Source organism: Trichoderma breve, chromosome 1, assembly GCF_028502605.1.
Source record: "Trichoderma breve strain T069 chromosome 1, whole genome shotgun sequence".
Taxonomy (NCBI): Eukaryota; Fungi; Ascomycota; class Sordariomycetes; order Hypocreales; family Hypocreaceae; genus Trichoderma; species Trichoderma breve.
The window spans coordinates 2,088,840-2,111,517 of NC_079232.1; the positions used below are offsets into that span (position 1 = coordinate 2,088,840).

Genomic DNA, 22,678 nt, shown 5'->3' on the forward strand with positions numbered 1-22,678 from the left:
TTTGGTGTTGAAAAGCAAAATGTCGCAAAATATGTGTATATTAGTGTACGCTCGCTCTCTGTACCTGAACTATTTGTGTAATGCTAACGCGGAATGGCTGTATGAGCAATGAAACGATCCCTCTCTATGCATTACCCAGGCATCTTATTCTCTTGACTATGAGCAACGATACTCCAAATTAGTGATATTGCTTGGAACCAGTTGTCATAACGTTAAAATCGGCATTGTTCGCCCAATCCCCTATCTATGTAAATCTGCTCTATTCTTTGTACAGTCTTCCCAATCCCGCTCCAGGCGCCATCTACACGCGCTCCCACATCCGCTTCACGACTCCTTCTCCTTCTTCTGCCTCCCCAGACGCATAAACTGCAGATATACCGCCGGCGCAAGAAACGTCGCCGCCAGGATTCCCGCCACAATCAAAAAGTGCCCGGCCAGGCTCGTCTGCGGCTCAAACTCTATGCCGTCGTCCCCCACAGCCCTTCTCTGCCGCTGCCACCGCCGGTGATCCTCCCGCTCGTGCGTCCGCGTATGGCCCGCCTTGTCGAAATGCGGCACGCTCTGGTCCCGAAAGTGATGAGGGTCAGACCCCGGGCCCATACCCGCATAATGATGCGCGTGATGAAAGGCGCTCGTGTTCCAAGGGTTGGCGCGGTCCGTCTGAACTCCTGAAGCTGCGCCGCCGGTCGACTCTTCGTGTGCCTGGTGGCGCTTCTCCGCTTGGGCGCCATATCCGCCGCTGCGGTAGAAGCTTGGCGGGGGCCCGCGAAAGGTTCCTCTGCGGCGGCTCAGGCCGGAGGGAGGGCGGCCGCCGGCGGGATTGGTGCTGTGGTATGAGGCGTGATGATGAGGATGGTGGTGGTGCTCGTGGAGGCGCAAAACTTCGCGGTCGTAGGTGGCGCGGCGATTTGCATTGGACAGAACGGTGTAAGACTCGGAGAGGAGAGAAAAGTTGTGGGCGGCATCGGGGTCGGAGCGATTTGCATCGGGGTGGTGGGCTTTCGAGAGCGCATAGAAGGATCTATGAGCAAAGTATTAGCCATCAGAGTCTTGGTATACTACATGCAAATCGCTATCCATACTTTTTGATCTCAGCCGGAGAGGCATCCGGTGATACCTTCAGCCGTTCATAATGATTCTTCCCCTCAAAACTGCCCCTCGCAAGCTCTCTCGTCGCATGGAATCCTCTCCTGCAGTCATCACAACAGCGCCTCAATCGGCCCCCAGCCGATGCCGAGATGGGAGTCCAAGTCGAGGCCGGAACCGCACCGGACCAGTATCGCCCGTACGCTTTAACAGCAGATTCACCGGTCACGCAACGTCGGGATATTGGTTGCGCAAAAAGACAGGAGACGGTGGCGAGAGTGCGCGGGAGGAGTGGCATGCCTTGCGTATCCTCATCACGTTGGAGAGAGAAGGGAATTGAGAAGAGGAAAAGGCGAGATGTAAGTGAATCCTAGTACTGCAGACTACTGTAGAGATAGAGTTGGTTGAATTGATAGCGCGAGGTGATGTAATCGATCCAATTGCCTTTGGCGGGTCTGCATATGCAATGCTGGGGGGTCAGTGGCCGTAGCGGGGTAGATGGTTATAGTAGGCTATCAAGAGCATAGCAGAAAGGAAAGAGTATCAATAGAATATGGATTACATATTAGATAGAGCTGTAATAGCATGAATAGCCTTCTATACCAACTGAAATATGGAACAACTCGCTTTGAAAGCATGCCTTGTAAATGTCCAGAAATCCTCACTATGCTCCGCTGGGATGAACATCTTTGGCCAGGTACTCACGTGCATCCCTGCGCCGATCTTACAATACATCTCACTCACACTTTTACCCCTATCTATATCCTCATCTCAGATTGTTTCCCATCACATGCATGCATATATATAACCATCACATCGGGCATTTTCCCTTGAACACCGTCTTCACACCACCGGCCGCTTAAACGGATGCGCCTCCGTGTTAAACACCCACTCATCCAAGTCGATCACGCCTTCATCGTCAAAAATCAAGTAAAAGTACTTGAGCGTTTCAGCCAGCCAAAACGTCTGTACAAGTCAGCAGTTGCCCATTGATAACATCATACTTTCTCTTTGCCGTTCCGTTGGGAAACTCACCTCCATCACATCGCCGTTGGTGCCCTTGCTCACGGTAACGTCTTCAACAATGGCAAACGCCAGATCAACCTCCGTCTCCCTGACAATGTTCTCCCACAGCCTCCACGCCGTATCCCTCCAAACCTGATCCCCGGTAATGCGGTACATGTAAAATACACTCTCAATGGCTTCGGGCCGTAAGAGATAGTGTTTAGCCTTGACGTTCACAAAGCCCGGGGGTAATCTTGGGTCATTACTAAGGGGCAAAACAGTTTCGTCGTATGGGCAGGGCCCGTCGAGTTTCTTGCAGCCCACCAAGTCTGCTGCCTCGGGCATGATGCCAGAGGCGAAGGAGTCATACGCCCATACACAGCCGGACGAGAGGCGGGAGCCCAGATCAACATAGTCGTCTCGCTTGAAGAGCTTGCCAGCCATTGCATACATGCCGCCTGCAAAGCAAGTCAGGTGCTGCATCTCATAAATTCGCTCTACATTGCCGTGGTCCACCAGTGCATTTCCAGCCATGAGAATGTTTTCGTCTTTTGGAGTCATGGGACGATACAGCAGGTAGTCCCTAGCGGTATCGAGAGCCTTGACGGCCATTTCGGGATATTGGGGGTCCAGTCCCCCCAGAAGAACGGGCATCTTGACCAGATATTCGTACATGGAATCGGCGCCGGCTCCGATAGTGTATCGAGTCTCGATAAGCTGCTCATCGCGAAAGTTCATGGTCACTGGCCAAAGGCCCGGGAGAGAGGTCTCGTTCTGGAAGCGGTAGTAGAACTGCTTGATGCGCTCCGTGGCGTCGTAATACTTGGGATCGCCTGTGATTTGTGAGAGGCGGGTGAATTCCATGCAGAGGGTGCCACCAGCAGCCCCCGACATGCTGTCATCGGCTGTCTGTTCGCCGTTTTTGGCCTTGCTGTAGTCAAGCCAGTGGGATGGCAGACGGTTCGGGGTATCAAAGGTGGCATAGAGTGCATCACCAAGCTCAATTGCCTTTGCACGCAAGACGGGCTCCTGGGAGAGATCGTATGCAGCAAGCAACCCGCCAAGATATCGAATAGTCACCTCGAACAAATTGATAACGTTGTTGTCATGGGTCGTGGCCCAGTCGATCGCCGCCACTTCTTTAACGGCCAGATAGAAGTCTTCCTTGAGGTCCATGATCCACAGGGTGTCCAACGCATCCACCACCTGTGCCATCCAACCGCTGAAGGTATCCTTTCCGCCGCCTGAGAGGGGTTGCAGTTGGTCCTTGCCCCACGCATGGGTCTTGTACGCCTCCCAGCTCTTGATGAAGGCATTCTTGACAGCCTGTTTCCGAGTGCTGGAGGTGGCGTCTTGGTTCTCTGAATGGTTCTTCAGCTGCACCTTGGGAAAGGTTATGGGTGTTCCCTGCGGTAGCATCTTCATGTCCTTGACGGGGTGATAGACCTTGGCCTTGGCCCAGTTGTAGCTGCTGGGCACATACTTGAATCTGCCGACGGTGGGAGATCGAGGCACGACATCAAAGCCGCTCCAGAGGAAGAGGGCGACAAAGAAGAAGAAGGCCACAAGCGCAACATAGCGGCGAGGGACTCGGCCCTGGATCTGGTTGAATATGGAGGCCATCGGTAGGTTACGGTGAGCACATGGTTTTTTATACAACAGGCCTTGAGATGCAAAATGTTTCCAAAATTCGGTGCGTCCCGAGACGGCCGAGGGTGAATCGAGATAGCTTCGAGAAGAAACAGTAACCAGAACAAGAACAAAAAGAGCAGAGCAGAGCAGAGCAGAGGAGAATGGAACAAAGAGACAACAGCAGGCACAGCAACAAAGAAAGCACAAAGAAAGAGAGAAATATTACAACCAACAGCGACTAGGGGGAGAGGGAACAAAAGCCCGCCAGCCCGCCAAGGTCCAAGTCAGCACGGGTGGCAGCCCGTCTTGGCGGCCAAAGTCCCCTAAACGCCAGGAGCCACCCCTTGTGACAGTTGAGTTGGAGAAAAGCTTCAGCTGAGCTTGACACAAACTCCAGTCACTTTCCACTTCTATCCATCCATCTGCTAAGCCACAGAGTTATTTTAAAAGCCCCTCATTAACTCAAGCCAAGACCGCATCTTCATCCTCCTTCATTCCTCCCATACCTTGGCAAATCACACCCAACAGCACATTCAGGTTTCTTGCTCTCTTTTTGTTTTTTTCTCGCTCTTTCTCGCCTCGTTCCGAAGACACCGACGAAAATTACTAGCGCACCGTCAACTAGCCTAAGCCCCGAAGATGGTAATTTAGCCCCCCAAACGGTAAAGCGCCACATTCTTTAGATCCAGAACGAAATAGAGTGCGGAGGTTCAGATGTCGGGCTTGATTGGCTGGCGTCTAAATAGTTTCGCGGGAACTTTGTTGTGCTTTTTTCTGCTTGTCGTTCTTCCTTGTGCACGGGGCAATCAGGCTACAGGGCAATAGTTGACTTGTCAAGGATCCATGGGTGTCGTGTCAAATTAGCGTATGTGGAATCCATGACATGGTTGCAGCGTAGGCACTGGACTCTATCAAATCACCAGATAGTAAAATGCTGGCTGCCTCATAGTCCTTGTGAAGGTTCTTCGGGTACAGTACCTACTTGAAGAGATTGGTGCTCGATGACCCCCAAATACCCCCCTATCCCTGCACCCCTATTCTCAACGCTCTATCGTGCGGTAATACGAGTAAGCAGGTACCTGCATATTCGGAGTTGGCATCACTAGGGTACCACACTCCCTTCTGGGTAGAGCAGCAACGCCCTCAAACTAGCACGAATCGGCGCCTCGGTCATTCCCACCAAATATGTACGACTAGGTCGACTAGGACCACTTGGGCAACCGATAGCGTGCCGTGCCGCAACTTCAATTTCATCATCAACGCCCGAATTCAAAGAATGACTGTATACTATTTCATCTACGTCTCGGTAAAAGAGCGGCTATAGTTGGCATTAAAAGATCAACTTGCATCTTCTCAAATAACAGCAGGACAAGCGGCCTGTAAACTTGCAAGAGGGTCCAGCCTCAGCAGCACCTCAGATAGGTAGCGAGTTGCCAATATGGAGCCCTACTCTCTGGCAGCCTGCCCGCAACTTCATCTCCCTTCTCCATCAAATAAAGCAAAGAATCCTCCTCAGCTCGTTGTCGTTCTTCCCCTACCTGCTCATCGCACATCATGAACGAGCAGTCGCAGTAGTTCTCACTGCCACTCGCCGTTGAGAGCGAGTGTCAAGCAGGTTGTCTCGACAGGTCTGACCACAAACCCCTGCTCATCTCGACGGTGAACTAGTTTCAACTACGATACGCATCTGCGGCAATAAGCGGAATTGCCAGGCACGAAGTGATCGTATTCACTCAGTCTGTTGGATTATTCGTTTTCCCACGACCGGTTAGGCGGAGCGGCTGTTGTAGCCATCACGTTGATGAGTCCCACGGAAGCTATTGCTCGTACTGTAGAGCCCTTGGGCAATATCCCTGTAATCATCGCTTGCTCGTGCAATGATGTCATTTTGAGAGCCTTGCGCTTGTCACTCAATCGTAGCCTCCACCGATTTGGCTGTGGAAAGCAGTGCTGATGCTTTTCTCATCGTCGTCGTAGCGTCGACCATAGCCGCTGCCAAGGTTCATACGGCCGCTGCTTTCCACGTAATGCTTCAGTCGATCACTCTGGCTGTACGAGACTGCTCGCATTCCCGTCACAACGTCGTGCAAGCCAGCGCCTAGACTGACACCGCCTTGGCCAATCCCCTTAGCACCAATGACGCTGGCTGAGGCATCCGTCAGCTCAGAGTTGGCCACGCTTTCACCGGCAACACTTTCGGGCGCTCGGTTGCGGCCCTTGTGTCCTCGTCCCGGCGCCGACACTCCAGGTAGCCCGGGCCACTGCTCAGGCGCAAAGCTGGAGAACATCGGTGGGAAAGCCGAGTTCAGCGCAGCACCTCCGAAAGCTGAGCCCTGAATCGAGGAGACGTCGTCTGGGATATAGGAAACCATGGAGCCGGCGTCAAAGTCGCGACCAGGAGGGCCGCCGTTGAGCCTGCCATTTTGCTGCCTTGCACCGGGGTACTGAGACGGCTGGCTGTTCTTCTGGCGGTAGCTCACTCTTGGGCGGCTAAACTGCAACAGACATGCCTGCAAGTTGGTGAGGGGTCCCTCGACGAAGCACTTGCGATCCTTGAAATGAGCAAGGAGGTTGTGCCAAAGCTCATGCTTGGACAGAACCTTGGGGTTGCCGAGAATAACCAGACCATACTTGGCTCGGGTGAGAGCGACGTTGAGACGACGAGGATCTGACAAGAATCCGATGCCCTGGTTGTCGTTGGATCGGACACAAGATAGGACAATAAAGTCCTTTTCACGGCCCTGGAAAGCGTCTACCGATGCTACCTCCACGTCCTTGTACAGCTCCTTCTTGTAGGTACCGGAGTTTTGCATGGTTGAAACGATATAGCTGCGCTGGCCCTCGTATGGAGTAATGACTCCAATCTCGGATGGCTTCACGCCAGCCTTAAAGAAACGTGTCACTGTCTTCTCCACATTCGACGCCTCTGTTCTGTTCAGGTACGAAGTACCAGAGGTGGAGATTTCCTCGTGGCCAATGTTGGACCAGAACATCATGGGCATCTCAGTCACGGGCCAGGGGAAGTCGACATCCTTTCGAACTCGTTGCTCATGAGTAATACCATTCTGGAGGGTACCGTCATAAAACATGTTGGATGGGAACTCTGAAAGGCATGGGTGCATGCGGTACTGGGTCTTCAGCGGAATGGGGTTGATTTTCAAGTTGATCAACCGTTCAAAGAGAGACCTGTTGAGACCAGCCTTGGCCGCCTTCTTGTTCATGATGACGGGTCCCAACTGCTTATGGTCTCCGACCAGAACGACCTGCTTGCATCCGAGAACGAGGGGAATCATGCATTCTGGCTCGGCCGACTGTGTAGACTCATCAATCAGGACATTTCGGAACTTCATCTTGGAGAGTCGCGGGTCACCTGCACCGACGCAGGTGCAGCAGATGACATCTGCGTTGCTCAAGATCTCTCGTTCGGCAGCCTTGGTGAGCTGTCTTAGCTTCTTCTCATCCTGGCTCGAAAGTTCTCCGACTTCGACCTTTAGTTGCGATAGCTTCACGAGCTCACTGTTGTGCTCGGACATGCGGACCTGCTCATGCAGCGCCAGGAAGCTGACAGACGACTCCACATCCTCTCTCGACTTGGCCGTAAGTCGGACCACCTTGAGACCTGTGCGGTGTATACGCTCACAGAGCTGGTCTACGGCAACGTTGGACGGGGCGCACACGAGAACTTGGCTGCCGCTCATCTTTGCAAGGTGATAGATGATGGTGGCAGAGGTGACAGTCTTTCCGGTTCCAGGGGGTCCTTGGATGAGACTGAGAGGCTTCTGCAGAACGGCTCTGATTGCATCCACCTGGCCCTGGTTCAGGTCAGGAAGCCCGGGAGCAGACCACTTCTTAGGCAGCGTGACTTTCATGGGTGGCGGCTGGCAGATATGGCCGAGTAGGATGTGGAAGATGTATCCCGAAACACTCATGTCATCAACGGCGAACGTCTTCATGGCGAGTTGCATGCGATCGTACGAGGTAGCCTTCCAAACGTAATCGGCCGAGAAGTTGTGAGAGAGGTCGATAGGGACCAGCTTATCGTTGCCAGTCTTGCGGAGTTCGAGGCAAACTTCGTCAGATTGGCTGTTTGGGATCTTGATGACGTATCCAACTCCCTCCCATTCCTCCCTGAGCTCGCCAGTGTAGCGCAGTCGCATTTCGTCGCCGACTGCGAGTTTGACATCGCCCGACTCGATTTTCTGTAGGTTAAAGCTAGCAATGTGCTTGTTGTTGAGAGCATAATCCCAGCGAACGGTCAAACCATCTTCTGACTGTGCTTCCTTGAGTTTCTTATCGTAGTCAGATTCCATTTTAACAAGGGGACCAAAGATATTTTGATAGTGGTAGGGGTCATCATAGGTCAGCTGAACGGGGAGAGGATCGTCGTCGATGTTGGAGGCCTTCTCCAAATCTTGAATTGTCGCATCCGGCTCCTGCTTCCACATTTCTTCGAGCTTGGCAATCGTGTTCATCGTCAGGTGGCGGGCACGTAACTGTTCAGCATCAGATGGAGGGTTCACGAGCCAGGGCAAAAATGCCCTTTCCTCGATGAGAGGCTCCCATCGCGATGTGTCCCAGTTCATGTCCTTGTTCGAGTTGGCGGCGGCGCAGGGTTGGCGGCATAGCAAGACGACTACGGCGTCGGATTTCGCGGGGATGAATCCAAGAATGAAGGCATTCTTCGTTCCACAGCTATAGCATTCCAGCACAGTATCTCCGAGAGTCGATTCGGGGTGCAGTTGCACTTCCTTGTGTCGTGCGCGAACCAGATGGTTGACGATATGGGTTGAGGAACCACTGCCGCGAGCACTGCAGAACCATTTGTTGCACGTAAGACACTTCACGACGCAGGCCGGAGAGTGAATGCCACAGTATCTTTCCACATCATGTTAGCCTATATCAACCACGAACCACATGGTATTGCTCACGCGCATGCATGAGGTGGGAGTTCTTTCTCCTCCTCGGGGTGCTTCAATTTCATGCCCATCATTTGGTCAATGGGAACACTATTGAGGCTGTCATTATCGTCCTCCTCAAATGCTTCCGTCTGGTTGTCGTCATCGTCGGCTCGGCGCCGGCCACTCTGGGCGCCATATTTGCCATAAAGGAGAGCCTCGTCAGGGTCGAGCGCCGAGAGATCGTCTGCACCAGCCTTAATGGCTGCAGCTGAGTCGGAAATGAGGTGATTGCCCACGTGGGTGAACGCGCCCTCCATGTTGTATCGGTGAGTAGGGGCAAATGCGCCGAATGGTGCTGCGATGGTGATAAGTCAGCCTCGAAGCGAGCGAGAGTGAATTTGTTGGCAGTTGTGACACAAGAGGAGAGGAAGAAAGTGTGACGGTATGACGAAGCGGAGGAACGCTCGAGTAGTTAAATACCAAAGCAATCAGGAGGGAAAGCTACCTGGCAAGTATAAATTTTTAAAGTCTGGAAAAAATCCGCTGCGACAAGCTTCGGCGCGGGATAGTTCAAGGGAAGGGATTCGTGCTCCTCGTCAGCGGCCTCACATCATCGCCGCAAACACCGGGCGGGAGACAGAAAAGAAAGAAACAGAAATCTTGCGACCAGAATAATCGAGTTCCCAGTCTGGCTTTTCGGGCAAAGGATTTGTCGGTGAGGGCGTGGTGATCCAAAAGTCAGAAACTGTTTTTCTGCACCGAACAGCCTGGATCTATTATCAAAGAGGTGGAAGCGGCTAGACGGACCCTGGCGCACCATGGATTGCTAGGCTTTGGTGGGATAATATGCGCCCACGTGATAAGGTGGGCGTGTTATCGATAAACTCGAAATTCGGCAGAACTGATAAGCCAACTTTTTTTCGACTGTCTTCGCGCCAGCCTTGAGCTCAACCAGTCAAACCTGTTCATCAAGACTTTGAGCAGCCAATATGATTGTGAGTTGCAATGAATGCCATGCGGATATTGAATGGTGATTTTAGAGTTACTAACTGGATGATTACAGCGCAAACAAGCTCGCCAGAGGCGGGATTACCTGTACCGACGAGCGGTTCTACTGCGGGATGCCGAAATCAGCGAGAAAAGAGCCAAGTTAAGAGCCTCTCTCGCTTCGGGAAAGCCATTGGACCCAACAATCGCCAATGACAAGTCACTGAGGAAAGACTACCAATATGATGAGTCACGAGACCTTACTACGAACGAGCAGTTGGACTTGGACGACGAGTATGCGCAATTGTCCGGTATCGTCGACCCTCGAGTTCTTGTAACGACTTCTCGCGACCCCTCGGCCAGATTATCAGCTTTCGCAAAGGAAATCAGGCTTCTTCTACCGACTTCAATCCGAATGAACCGTGGTAATCTCATCTTACCCGATCTCGTCAAGTCTGCACAGTCTGCAGGCCTGTCCGACATGCTTCTGCTTCACGAGCATCGTGGTACACCAACAGCCTTAACAATTTCCCATTTCCCTCACGGACCGACAGTTTCATTCTCTCTACACAACGTTGTGCTCCGCCACGATATTCCCGGTAGCGTTCGAGGAACCGTGTCAGAGTCATACCCTCACCTCATCTTTGATGGCTTCACTACTCGCTTAGGAGAACGTGTTGTCAAAGTCCTAAAGCACCTGTTCCCGCCTAGAGAGCCAATTACTAGCAAGACCAAGATTGGAAACCGAGTGGTGACATTTAAAAATATCGACGACAGCATTGAAGTCAGACACCACGTTTTCGTACGGACAGGTTATGATAGTGTTGAGCTGGCAGAGGTTGGTCCCCGAATGACGATGAGAATATTCGAGATCCGTGGCGGTACCCTTGAGAACAAGGACGGTGACGTGGAGTGGCATCTATCCCAATACACACGAACATCTAAGAAGAAGAATTATCTTTAATTCGTGGCGAGGGACACTGCATCTGGCAAATCGAGTTTCCGACCTCTTCTCTTTGCATACTTCACGTTACTTCTGGCATACCAAGCGGCCCGTGGTTGGACGAACTGGGTGTAACCAGTTGTGGCGGGCTTCAGACAGAACTAAAGCTCAGACTAGCTGACCCCAAGGCCAATGTGCACTTGGATGAAAGGTCAGCAATCATGTCGAGAGTGCTTCGCCACGATGGCGACGTAAAGCTTCGTCAACGGCTTCAAAGTTACAATACTTGTATACACCACCAAGAGTATTGTAATGGGGATTGGAGGGGAGTCGGAGAGAGATTGCGTATATCTCATTGGTTTACAATGGCTAATGTATGCGCATTTGTGGTGATTGACGAATCCAAGCGGGTGGTGGGATCGAATTTAGACACACTGTGGGATCACGACTGTATATAATGAAGTTTCAGGTTATTGTACATACCACTGGGCATTTTGTGGTGAATTTTATTGAACTTTGAATCAATATGAATAATAAATAAATAAATAGGAAATGTTTGGCATCAATTGCCGCTACCAAATAGGTATGCAGTTGGAAATCGTGATTACTTGCACAGAGACGTAAGGAGCCACTACCTACATACATGTGAATGAATATAAAACCGATTGCGAGCCTTTTAAGCAGCGCTGAGCCATGAGCTGCACGGATTTTGCACTAATGGATCGCCTAGCAGGCACATGCACATACTAGAGCAGGAAGAGGAGATCAATTGATGCAAAATACATGTACCAAAGGATGTAACCGCTACTACTGTACGCCCTGGATGAATACGAAGCTACAGACCCCTGCCCATCATCTGATCCTACAAACATCTGACGTGCCGCTCCTCGCATGAGTCGTCCAGTGTGTCTTGGAGCGCAATTCGGCGCAATTACAAACGAAATAAATGGATGGATGGGATTCTCATTGCTATCTGGTGCTTTTGCGTTTGATATGGGTAGCCAGCCAGGACAGGCCTTGAAGAAAAGGTTATTTCCCTAACTGCGATCGACCCTGGAGCAAATTGGATTATGTTTTAGTGCCTCAACCCGTTATTACTAGTACTAGTAACTGGCGAGGCCACTAACTTGAAGCCTGGCTCTACTGACGCGCAATGATCACATCCTCCGGCATGCCGTCCATTGGCTCGTTTGGGAAGCCCAAGCCATGGAATTCAAGCATGGTTCATGGCCATGACTTTGATGCGCATCGATTGGCGGGCGCTTGGGCCACTGCAGCTGCTCTATTTGGCCTGCAAAGGGCCCTGTGGAGCTGTCAAAACGATTTGATGCACTGGATGGACGTGATGATGGCAGAGGGCACTTCCAGGGCTCACATATTTAGCGGGCTTCGTAATGGCGCCAGTTGCTAACCACTAACCACTAACCACTGGGCGCAGCGCGCTGACAAAGGCTCCGCTGATCCGCAGCAAAAGGGACGAGACGCTGAGCCAACCAAGCTTTTCTCGTTGAAGGACACGCCGGAATTCTGCAGCCTCGGGTCGCCGGTAAGAACGACAAGAAAAATTGAAACAAGCCACAAGCTCTCTTTTTTGCCTTGAATTCGTTGCTTGGTAGTACAGTTACAGTTTTCCAATCCCTTCCACGGCATCCCCAGCCACTATCTATCCGGCGGCTTAAATTAGCAATCGCCCGTACGTCATCCCCCGGGGTCCTTCTGGTTCCCTTGCCTTGCCTTGAGCCTCTGGTTACATCTACCAGTACATCTGCATGTACCTCCAAGATTCCCGTCCAGTCAATTTTTTTTTTCGGCCTTACTTTTCTTCACCTAACGTACTCGTACAGTAGTGTTGCGCCTCTGCCATCTGCCGCTTTAGGACGCGCAAAACAAATTGCCGTTCTGACCTCTTTTTCTCCTCCTCCACCTCCGCACCACCCGAAGCAGCTCTCGGTATAGCTATTGCTGGTTTGTACTGTCCTGCGAGTCTCCCCACCAATTAGAGCTCTGTACTCGTACTGGTCATTCTTCTCGAACCCTTCAAGCACCAGACCGTCTCTTCCGTCTTCACACTCTATTCACCACCTTTCCCTGCGTAGCTGCGACACCGCGAGGCCAAGCTTTCGCACCTGCTCTAGTCCCTTTGCCTAAGCATCATCACCACCTCCATCACCAGCGATAAATCAAAAGTTCAATAGACGCTCTTCCAGCAATGTCGGGGCAGAATCCTTATTCGCAAGGCCCTAACCAGGAGTCTGGCTACGGCGGCGGCGGCTATGGTCAGGTAAGCAGAATCGTCGCTGCAAGGGCGGTCGTGATCCGCGTACTGCAAAGCATTAAGCCAACGATGCTAACAAAAATTGCGCCTGGCAGCTGAACCCATATGCCACCAATACAAGCGACAACGCTTCGCCGTACAACACCGGCAACAACTATGAGCTGCAGGACTACAACAACCAGGGCGCCGCCGGCAATGGCTACTCCCAGGAGCAGGGCGCCCGGCCTTCTGTTCTGTCACAGCAAGACTTCCTCAGCCGCGTGCAGACCCTGCGCAACGACATCAAGGCACTGACTGGCGATATTGACTTCATTGGACAGCTGCATCAGCGCACCCTCAGCGCTACTGACCAGGATGCGAACGAGCAGCTGGATCACTACGTTGCGCAGACGCAAATCCGCAACACCGCCATCAAGGATGGCATCAAGGGCCTTGAGCGCGACCTGCTCAAGACAACAGACGCCTCTCGCACCACTAAGCAGACCCAGCTCGAGTCGCTCAAGACCTTTTTCAAGTCCGAGCTCGACAAGTACCAGAGCATTGAGCGCGATTACCAGGCGCGCTACAGGGAGCAGATTGCGAGACAGTACCGCATCGTGAACCCGGAAGCGTCGGAGGATGAGGTGCGACAGGCCACAGAGGCCGACTGGAGCAATGAGGGTGTTTTCCAGACAGCTGTAAGTGATTTCCTCCTTCTCCGAAGGCTCGGTTTTACTCCTTTCCCGCGCTTGTTTGTGTGGAGTGTATAAGCCGTAAGCATTGCTGACCCAGCTCTTCTCTCTGCAGCTTCGCTCCAACAAGACTGGTCACGCTGCCTCTCTGCTTGGCAATGTGCGTGCTCGCCACAATGAGCTCCAGCGCATCGAGCAGACTCTCTCCGAGCTCGCCCTCCTCTTCCAGGAACTTGCTGCTATGGTCGAGCAACAGGAGAACGTGGTTGTTGCCGCCGAGGTAAACGCCGAGAACACAGTCCAGAACATCGAGAAGGGCAACGAGCAAGTCAGCCAAGGTATCGAGCATGCCCGCCGCACCCGCCGTCTCAAATGGTGGTGCGCCTTCATCGTCTTCCTCATTTGCCTTGCCATCGCTCTCGGTGTTGGTCTCGGCGTGGCCTTGACCAAAAACCATTAATCGGGCCAATGTTCCAAATGTGCTTTTGTTCCTTTTCTTATTTCTCAAACTTCAAAGGGGGGAGCCTCTTTCTATGGCTCACGGGGCGTAATTAATTTTCCTTTTTCTTTTCTTCTTAGACCATGAAATATGTATCCAACTGCAACTGGGGGAGCACTACGCCTCTCCGCAGCGAACGACTATTTGTACAACCTTAATTCTTACTTTGAGACGCTACGCTGGGGAGAAGGGGGATGGAGAGTAGCGTTGATTGCAGCGGCGAGTGATGGGGAGAATGAATAACCCGGCGGGGGAGAAAAAGCAGATTGCGTGAAGATGAGAGGAGCCGATTTGATGAATCTTAATGCCATGAACTCTCGGATGCTGATGACTTGGGAGGACGGACAAGGGAAGGGGGGCGGGAGTTCATGTGGTTGGTACGGATGAACATAGGATAGGGCTTTTTATAACTTTATGAAGTGGACAATGACGAGGATTTGTTTTATGAGAGGAGTCTCTTTTTGCCTGCTTCCCGGTTCGTACAAGTGATGATAGTAATACATCCATCTGTCCATCTGTCCGTTCATCCATCCATACCTACACAAACACACAACGTACAACTTTGAACAAATGGTGACAGATCCAGAACAAGCGGAAAAGAAAGGAAAAGAAAAATACAAATACAAATACAAAAGATCGAGTACTTCTTGACACCATTACATATCGAAGGACGTAAGATGCCATTATAGTATCAATGTACAGAGAGGTTTCATTTCTGCATTAACAAGCGAATTTTTTCCCCCATCGTTTTTTTTCCCCGTGATTTTCCACACACTCCCTCCCCTTTAAGGCTATCCAGTCCTTCGCACATTTCTCTCTCTCTCTCTCTCTCTCTCTCTCTTGTGTGCTCCATTCGTTCCCCTTTTCTCTCTCTTCCTTACCTATACACCCTTAACCATGAGCTAAATCAATTCCCGTAAAGTGTTTGGTGTTATTTTGTTGCCTTGCGCCACAGGACCAAGAAAAGAGGAAGGTTGGAATGTGAGCCCGAAAGAGCAGAAAGAAAGAAAAGGAACTCCAATCAGTTTCCTCCAACTCTCACATCGTTCCAGTTGGCAATATAAAATATGTTGTGCCATGTACATCGGTGTTACATGAGCACGCTAGGTTCATAACTTGTCACACGCAACAGCCTGTATCTGTGCATGTGCGTATCCGAGGGCTATCCTCCTATCTTTGTTCTCTCCGATTTTTTTTTGTTGTATTTTTTCTTCCTTGACATTGGGGATGTATACCTATTCGCCCGGCATCATGGTTGAATGACAATCTAAGGCATACGCAGACCGGGAGCGCCGCCTGGGCCGCCTGCTAACCTTTCTGCCAGCTTGGGGTACTTCTCCGTCACCTTGACCTGGGTTCGTGTGGCCTCGGCGTATGAAAGAGCGTTGACAATCTCGCCCTCGGTTCGGGCAAGCTCGGCGGCGCGCTCGAAGTACTTGAGCGCCTCTGTCACCTTGTTCTGCTGCAACAACAGCTGTGCCATGGTAGCAACAGCAATATCACACTCGGGGTCGACTACAGATATTGTTAGTATTCGTTAGATAGTGGGGGTTTAGAAAAACAGGGGATACTGACTGATAAGGGCCTTCTGGCACAGCTTCTCGGCCTCCTTGAAGTCCGCACTTGACTGGAAGAGAGCCAGAGCCTTGTTGATGAGGGGTAACACGTTCATGGACATGGGCTTGGACTGCTTCTCCATCTCCATGGCAGTGTCAAACTTCTCAATGGCTTCGGGGAAGTTGCCCTGGTCTAGCAACAGCTCGCCGTAGTAGTTGTAGACGTCGGGGACCTTGGGGAAGTTCTTGATGCATCGGCGGAAGGTGGCCATGGATGAGGCAATGGAGCCCATCTTGTACTGCGTGACACCCAGCTGGATATGGGAGAAGATGAAGTCCTTATCCAAGTCGATAGATTTCTGGTAGTCCTTCTGCGCACTAGCAAGGTCGCCCTTGATGAAGTGAGCCTGAGCGCGGTGGTAGTAGACGTCGGGGTCGTCATTGTCCTGCTCGAGGGCCTTGGCGAACTCGGCGTCCGCCTTGTCCGGCTCGCCCAGCTCCAAGCTGATGCTAGCTCGCTTGATATAGCTCTGGGTCATCGTGGGGTCGAGCTCGATGCTCCTGTCAAAGTCCTGGGTAGCTTCGGCGTGGTTGCCGAGCAGGGTGCGCATAGTACCCCGCAGGTTGTAAGCGAGAGCTTCATGCTCGCCGAGATCGCCCAGCTCTATGGCCTTCTCGAACGCTTGCCTGGCCTCCTCGTATCCTTCAGCAGTCTTCTGCTCCAGTCCCTGGAAGCCAAGCTGCAGCTGTCCGAGACCGGTGTCGACGGGAAGCTCGACTGAGTCGTCAAGAGCAGCAGGTCGAGGCTTCTGTCGGAAGCTCTGGAGGTAGTTGCCGACGAAGATGGGGCTAGGAAGCTTGGCGGGTCTGGATGCCATGACCTCCTTGGCCTTGTGCTCGGCGAAGACCTTGAGCAGCCTCTCAACGGCCTGGGCAGTCGCCTCGCTCTTGAAGTTGTCGATGATGCAAGAGGCAGTGAAGTCGAGCAGGGCCTCTGAGTACATCTTCAGGTGCTCGTAGGCAGTGGCGCGACGGTTAATAGCCTTGACGTAATCCGGATCCATGGTGATGGCAGCCGTGGTGTCCTCGACGACCTTTTCCCACTCGCTCATGGCGCTATAGCAGGCAGCTCGGTTAGAGTAGAAGACAGCATCAGGCTTGCAGAGAATAGCCTGGGAATAGAGCTCGATGGCCTTGTTGTACGCCTTGTCTCCGTATGCCTTGTTACCGGCCTGCTTCAGACGGGCGGCGTACTGCTCTCGAACCTCGGAGGTCAGCTGCAGGACAGAGGCCTCGTCGACTTCCGGTAGCTCGGATTCGGTCTCGACGGTGGCTTTGGGCTGTGAGGCCTTTGTGTCGGCGGCCTTGCGCTCGGCTTCCTTGCGCTTCCTCCTCTCTTTCTTGCTGAGCTTTGGTGATGCATCGGATTTCTGTTGCGAACGGCTCGAGTCAGAACACAATACACTTTCTTCACGTTCATTTCATCTCCCTGTCCATGCTATCTGGGTTGTTTTTCCCCGGCCCAATTCGGCGACGACGGCAGCACAGCTGTGCGATCCATATGTCGTCATGCCTAATCGAGCATCGCATCCCCAGACAACCCCTCTATGTTATGCAGGCAATGGGCAAAACGTACCGAATCGGAATTCAGATAATAGACAACTCCAGCACCTGTGACGACAACGGCCACGCCGGCAATGGTGTAGACGACGGCCTTGTTCTCTGAAACCCACGAGGATATCCTATCCCAGGTGGAAGAAGAGCTCGCGTCGACGGCAACAGCGCCCGGAGGCATTGACGGCAGCGGTTGAGACATGCTGAGGGCGAGATCAAGAGCGCTGCCAGGTCTAGAGATATGGGTGACAGACGCAGATGCTGCTGGGATAGCCGTCGATGATGTCGGGGCGCAGGAAGAGCTGCAGCAGCTGGGCACGCGCAGAAGAACAAAGAAATGATGGCACAGAGGTTCAATCCTTCCTAGTCGAAATTTCCACGGGCGGTTACTAACCCACCTCTGAAGCGATTGAGCGCAAAATGGAAACCACCCACTTGGATCCCAGCCCACTGAACCTGCGCCTCTGCTATTTTTTTTCTCCACCAGCCTCTAGCCGCTGAGAGAGAGAAAAAATCAAGACTGGAATACGCACCACCGGGTCGCCTGGGGATGCCTGAGGCAGCGTCCAATGTCTTCTACTTGTATACGGTACTTGGGTTTCAATGTTTGAATATTTATTTGCCTTGCATCTCCTCCAGTCTATTCTACTGCGTGCCGAAGCTTAACATTACTACGTGATTGATTGGATAAGGTATGATATGATGTTAATGACATGACTAGGATGTTAGTGCTAGGGCAGCGTCTGGTGATATCATCGCAGCTGGCGAGAGGCAAACCGCGGCCGGTCGCGGATAAGTGTCCCGTTGATTTGTGTCATATGGCCATCCGGCCATTGGCTCATTACACGCTGCGAACTGCCGCCTGTAATATTCGATCCATTCCAATTCCCACGTCAATTAAAACTGTAGTAGTAATATTTCTGCGAGATACATGTAATAGCTGCCGATGACCAGGCAGAGCTGCATGTGTGAAATATGTACATATGCCCGAGCTCCCAGCCTGAAAAAAGCCGTTCGGCTTCCAGCGCAAGCCGCGGTAATTCCTAAAGCCGATTCGTCATTATTTTCATCCTGCAAAGCTCTTGCATTATCCGCTAAGTGGCTGCTGTCCATTTTTATAGCCATTTGAACTTAAGTAGGTACATGTATTTGAGATGCGCACTGTGAGCCCCTCCAAAGCTCCAGTTCGAGAGAGCTGCTTCTAAATACATGCACTTAGTGAGATAGTCCTATTTTCGGAAGATCTTTGACCAATCTCCATATGAGATTATATGTAAACACCTGCCTATCCAATTTATACATACCTATACTTCGTACGCACTTTATATACTTTGTCCCTTCATTTAACCATACACACGTTCACTTATTATTTGACTACGATATCAATAGGGACACATAGTGGCGCATAGATCCGGATGTTAATTTGAATAGTCACACAACGACACACTTCAAGGCCACCACATTCACCACCTTGTCAGTGCAAGAGCCACTGCAAGAGTTAATCGACCATCATGGCGGACAACTTTTCCCTCTTTACGTCTCTTCGGTACGATCCTGTTTTACTAGAGGTTGCTGCCAAACATATCGATTACGCTGGATGGAATACTGCCAACGAGTCGCCCTTTTATATGCTCGACTACCACCGCGATCGTATGCTACGGGCAGCAACCCATTTCCAGTGGGACAAGGCAATCCAACTTCTCTCAGGCCAGGAGGGCTTAGAAACACTAGTCAAGGCAGCTGAAGAATTCATCGGTCCATCCCAAAAGACTCCGCTTCGCTTCAAAGTTGTTGTTAGCCGTGAAGGAATCATGAGCTTCGAGAAGAACAACACAGCCGCGGTTGGCATTGAAAATCTATTCCCTCTGCGGCTGCCTTCACCTGGTGCTCCATCAACCCCTCAAGAAGCCAAGAGAACTCCATGCTGGGCAATTGTGCTCGACAATGCTCAAACGGCAGCGTCAGAGTACACACATTTCAAGACGACAAAGAGGGAAATGTACGATTCTTCCCGTCAGAGACTTGCCATTGCGCTAACCGATGAGCGGGAGGTCTTGTTGACCAACCAAGACGATGGATCCATCATGGAGGGAAGCTTGACAACGCCTTATTTCTGGCGAGATGGACAATGGGTCACTCCACCAGTTTCTGCAGCCTTCAATCCGGAGGCTGGAAGTGGTGGTCAAGACGGCACCTCCAGACGATGGGCCTTGGAAAGGTGAGCTGACGAGCTTCAATTGTAACAGTTTATATACCATAGATTAGCTAACGATAAAAAAAACAGGGGACTAGCCGTTGAGCAACAAGTGTCTGCGAGTTCTTTGGTTGATGGCGAAGAGTGCTGGATTAGCAATGGCGTTAGGGGGTTTATTGCTGGCGTTGTTCGTCTGAAATAGTAACACAGGGTCTATGTTTTAAATAGCGAGACCTTTCTTCCTCGAACAGTAAAAAATTGATAACCGAATCTTTAGACGGTGTTTGTCTATTGAAAGGAAACCCGATTTATTGCTTTTCTCTTTGGCTGTGGTAATAATGCGTAAGGAAATGTGATTTGCTTGCAAATGTAGGGTATGCTTAATATTGGGTGCGTGCCTACTAGTGATCCAGTGGAGATGAAGTTGTACAGCCATTAATAACCATGGTGTGACCTTGTTTGCTTATGCGACTCGAACGAGTAAAAGTCCAATCAGCTTCTCATCAGTTTTATTTGGTTTTTTTCATTCATCTTGCAAAGTGATGATGATTGGTGATTCCATCTATTAGGCACCAATAACTAATGTAGCTGAGAACTGCAGACCGGTGTAGGCCTGCATAGTGGCGGTCGCACCTCTAACAAGCGATCAAATCCTTTCCATAACACGCGTTAGCAGAACCGCGTCCACTTTCAACTTCTTTACAACCTCCACCATCTACAAATACGTTACAAGCACTGCATTCTCGAGCAATAAAAGCGACGCGCTGCCATTTTGCATGCCTGAGTTTTAATTATTTTCTGCCCCAAGCTGGTATCATGTTCTATTGATTCAACACACGTCTTTTCGGGATCCATCAGCTAGAGTGCAAGCTCAATCATCATGTCGCCTGATGGCGGGGTTTCAATGCAAGAAGCTATTTCAGATGGCCGTGCTAAATATGTAGCCCAGCGTTACAAGCAGGCCCTTGGCTCTTTTACTGATGTCAGCAATCATTCACCATATTAATCTGTGCAGCTTCCCTGCTAACTATCTTCAGGCTATCAAGCTTTGCCCATGTGAGATAGAAAAGAAAAAGAGGAAGCGAAGCGAGTCAGTGACCCAGGAGCTCGACCGAAATGCAGAACCAGACCAAGAAGCTACCAGTTTGCCAACACTCGAATGCGGCAATCCTCTTCATATCCAAGCTCTCAACTACCGAGCTGGAACATTTGAAAAGATCCCAGATCTTCGTCGAGCGCTAGCTGATGCGCGGAGGATGATGGACGTTGCGCCATGCTCGCCCGAAGTATGCATCCCTTGAACAACCTCATCACCCATCGCAACCTCTAATTGCTTATCTTATTCAGGGCTATCTTCGAGCAAGCAAGATTCTGAGGATGGAAGAAAACTCAGTAGACTCACTCAAAGTATTGACGGATGGCATTCTGATATTTCTTGAAAGAGGCGACTTTGAAGTCGATGATCTCCGAGTACGTTTGTTTATCTTAAGCTTTTGGCTCAAAAATAGTATGCTGACAAGGATCAAGCGTCTTGACAAAGCTCGAAATCCCCTCAAACCGAAATTTGCCAGGATTGACCCCTTGGGTGACTTTCTGAGTCTTAGTTGGATGTCAAAGGCTCATCTACCACCGGAGCTTATACTGGATATATTTGGCCGCTTGGAACTATCAACGCTGTGGTACGTCGCACAATAACTTGATCTGTTTTGGTCAAATGCTAACCCAAAGATGATGTATTGTCTAGCCAATGTCTGCGTGTCTCCAAATCTTGGAAGAACGCATTGACAGCGCCAGCAAGTGCACAACTCTGGAGATCGCTCCTATTCACTGGTGCTTCGGTACCCAAAAAGCCCATTTCATTCGACTCCCTAAAGAAATTGCTCTCCTACTCATCGAACAATATTAGGGAGCTTGTAATAAGCGATGCTCGCAAACTATACCTGGATCGGAGGAAATTCAACGCCTTCTTGACCGCCGGAATCAGACTGGAACGCTTGGAGGTAATTAACCCGTGTGAAGCCCTAGATCTCATGCGGCCTCCAACCTATCTCAAATATTTGAATCTTGAAGGATTCCATCGTTTCTACAGGCCTGGTTCTGCAGGCGCGGACCCCTATCGGACCTTTCTATTGTCCATTGTTCGTAATATAGAGACTCTCATTCTATCGGGACTTCCTAGACAATGGTTCGGCGACATGGAGGTGCCTCTGATGCCTAATTTGAGACACCTCAAGTTGTCCAAGGGTAGAGAACAACCGTGGACATTGTCTGTTGTAAGAAGTTCAAATCAACAACGTTCTTGGAATCACAAACTAACTTGTCCCAGTGTGCTCTGTTGAAAAGCACTCCCCAGCTTGAACAACTCTATTTGGATAGCCTCCTTTTGGATTGCAGGCTTCCAAGTGGTGAAGAATTCGACAATTCCTGTGTTCCCAATCTCAAATCTGTCACCATTGTGGATCTGAAAGTGTTAGTGTTGGAAAGGGGTTTCAACAACCTTTGGCTTCAGCAGGGCCGATCATCTGCCCTGGAAGCGCATAGATGCGTAACAGCTTTGAATGGCGGAAAGAAACTCAGGGCTCTGGATATACACTATAACTGGCAGTACACCAACACTGAGCAGACGACCAACGATATATTCAGTCGCATGTACCAAGACCCTTCATACGAATACGAAAATCTAGAGTTTTTGCGCTTCTCCAAGCTGGTCTTGGCACCAAACTTAGCAGAGAGGCTGTTTGGATCGTCTATAAGATCAGGAAAACTATCTTCGTTTGACATTTGTTTCCCTCTCCCCAGATACAGCGAGGTAACCGGGCAAACGAGTTGGGAACACATCCTGAAGTATAAATGGCTGGAAGGGGCTGAGAGCATTCGATGCCTCGGCATCTATGACTTCAGCTTCAAGACTTATACGAAGGGATTGGATCACCCGCTGGTCCAATTTCTACAAACATTTCCGCTTCTGGAAGAGGTGAAGCTGGGGTCAGCCAATTCTGGGCCCGCGGAATACCTGCTCACGGCCCAAGATGTTATAAAGTTCGTGAAACTGAAACGCATAGAAGTTGCGGATATATCTGGCGAATCTTTTGATAGAATTCGGCGGCTGGCGAGACAAGAAGGCGTCAGCCTGACCTGGGAGGCTGAGAAGCCAAAGTGGCCTAGGGACTTCAAAGACAGTTAGACACAGAAGAAGCGAAGTCCTTACAGTCATTTATGGGTGTGATTTTCTTAGGATGGAGTACGGGAAACTTATGGTATTGATGGCATTTAAAATTGGATACATGCAGCATCAACAGCGATCGGTATGATGACAGA

The 22,678-nt window shown here is 50.9% G+C and overlaps 8 protein-coding genes across 8 annotated transcripts; 4 read left to right on the forward strand and 4 right to left on the reverse strand.

Moving 5' to 3' along the window:
* Positions 1-324: 324 nt before the first annotated feature.
* T069G_00670 (dnaJ domain-containing protein) lies at positions 325-1,384 on the reverse strand (the record flags this gene model as incomplete). The annotated part of the gene is made up of 2 exons (XM_056167880.1): positions 325-1,021; positions 1,083-1,384. The coding sequence occupies 2 exons, from the start codon at positions 1,382-1,384 to the stop codon at positions 325-327; spliced, it is 999 nt and encodes a 332-aa protein (XP_056033196.1).
* A 545-nt stretch (positions 1,385-1,929) lies between these two features.
* Positions 1,930-3,714, reverse strand: T069G_00671 (glycosyl hydrolase family 47 domain-containing protein; the record flags this gene model as incomplete). Its single annotated transcript, XM_056167881.1, has 3 exons — positions 1,930-2,052; positions 2,122-2,316; positions 2,371-3,714. The coding sequence occupies 3 exons, from the start codon at positions 3,712-3,714 to the stop codon at positions 1,930-1,932; spliced, it is 1,662 nt and encodes a 553-aa protein (XP_056033197.1).
* Positions 3,715-5,633: 1,919 nt separating this feature from the next.
* On the reverse strand, positions 5,634-8,938 carry T069G_00672 (RNA helicase (UPF2 interacting domain) domain-containing protein; the record flags this gene model as incomplete). The annotated part of the gene is made up of 2 exons (XM_056167882.1): positions 5,634-8,598; positions 8,652-8,938. 2 exons carry the CDS (start codon positions 8,936-8,938, stop codon positions 5,634-5,636), a joined length of 3,252 nt encoding a protein of 1,083 aa, XP_056033198.1.
* Positions 8,939-9,610: 672 nt separating this feature from the next.
* Positions 9,611-10,572, forward strand: T069G_00673 (brix domain-containing protein; the record flags this gene model as incomplete). Its single annotated transcript, XM_056167883.1, has 2 exons — positions 9,611-9,616; positions 9,685-10,572. The coding sequence occupies 2 exons, from the start codon at positions 9,611-9,613 to the stop codon at positions 10,570-10,572; spliced, it is 894 nt and encodes a 297-aa protein (XP_056033199.1).
* A 2,188-nt stretch (positions 10,573-12,760) lies between these two features.
* T069G_00674 (syntaxin domain-containing protein) lies at positions 12,761-13,957 on the forward strand (the record flags this gene model as incomplete). The annotated part of the gene is made up of 3 exons (XM_056167884.1): positions 12,761-12,832; positions 12,922-13,503; positions 13,613-13,957. The coding sequence occupies 3 exons, from the start codon at positions 12,761-12,763 to the stop codon at positions 13,955-13,957; spliced, it is 999 nt and encodes a 332-aa protein (XP_056033200.1).
* Positions 13,958-15,263: 1,306 nt separating this feature from the next.
* On the reverse strand, positions 15,264-17,368 carry T069G_00675 (tetratricopeptide repeat domain-containing protein; the record flags this gene model as incomplete). The annotated part of the gene is made up of 3 exons (XM_056167885.1): positions 15,264-15,511; positions 15,572-16,982; positions 17,189-17,368. The coding sequence occupies 3 exons, from the start codon at positions 17,366-17,368 to the stop codon at positions 15,264-15,266; spliced, it is 1,839 nt and encodes a 612-aa protein (XP_056033201.1).
* A 1,309-nt stretch (positions 17,369-18,677) lies between these two features.
* Positions 18,678-19,562, forward strand: T069G_00676 (amino-transferase class IV domain-containing protein; the record flags this gene model as incomplete). The annotated part of the gene is made up of 2 exons (XM_056167886.1): positions 18,678-19,384; positions 19,451-19,562. 2 exons carry the CDS (start codon positions 18,678-18,680, stop codon positions 19,560-19,562), a joined length of 819 nt encoding a protein of 272 aa, XP_056033202.1.
* A 678-nt stretch (positions 19,563-20,240) lies between these two features.
* Positions 20,241-22,544, forward strand: T069G_00677 (f-box-like domain-containing protein; the record flags this gene model as incomplete). Its single annotated transcript, XM_056167887.1, has 6 exons — positions 20,241-20,342; positions 20,398-20,646; positions 20,708-20,830; positions 20,888-21,039; positions 21,105-21,633; positions 21,687-22,544. 6 exons carry the CDS (start codon positions 20,241-20,243, stop codon positions 22,542-22,544), a joined length of 2,013 nt encoding a protein of 670 aa, XP_056033203.1.
* Between the last annotated feature and the right edge of the window lie 134 nt (positions 22,545-22,678).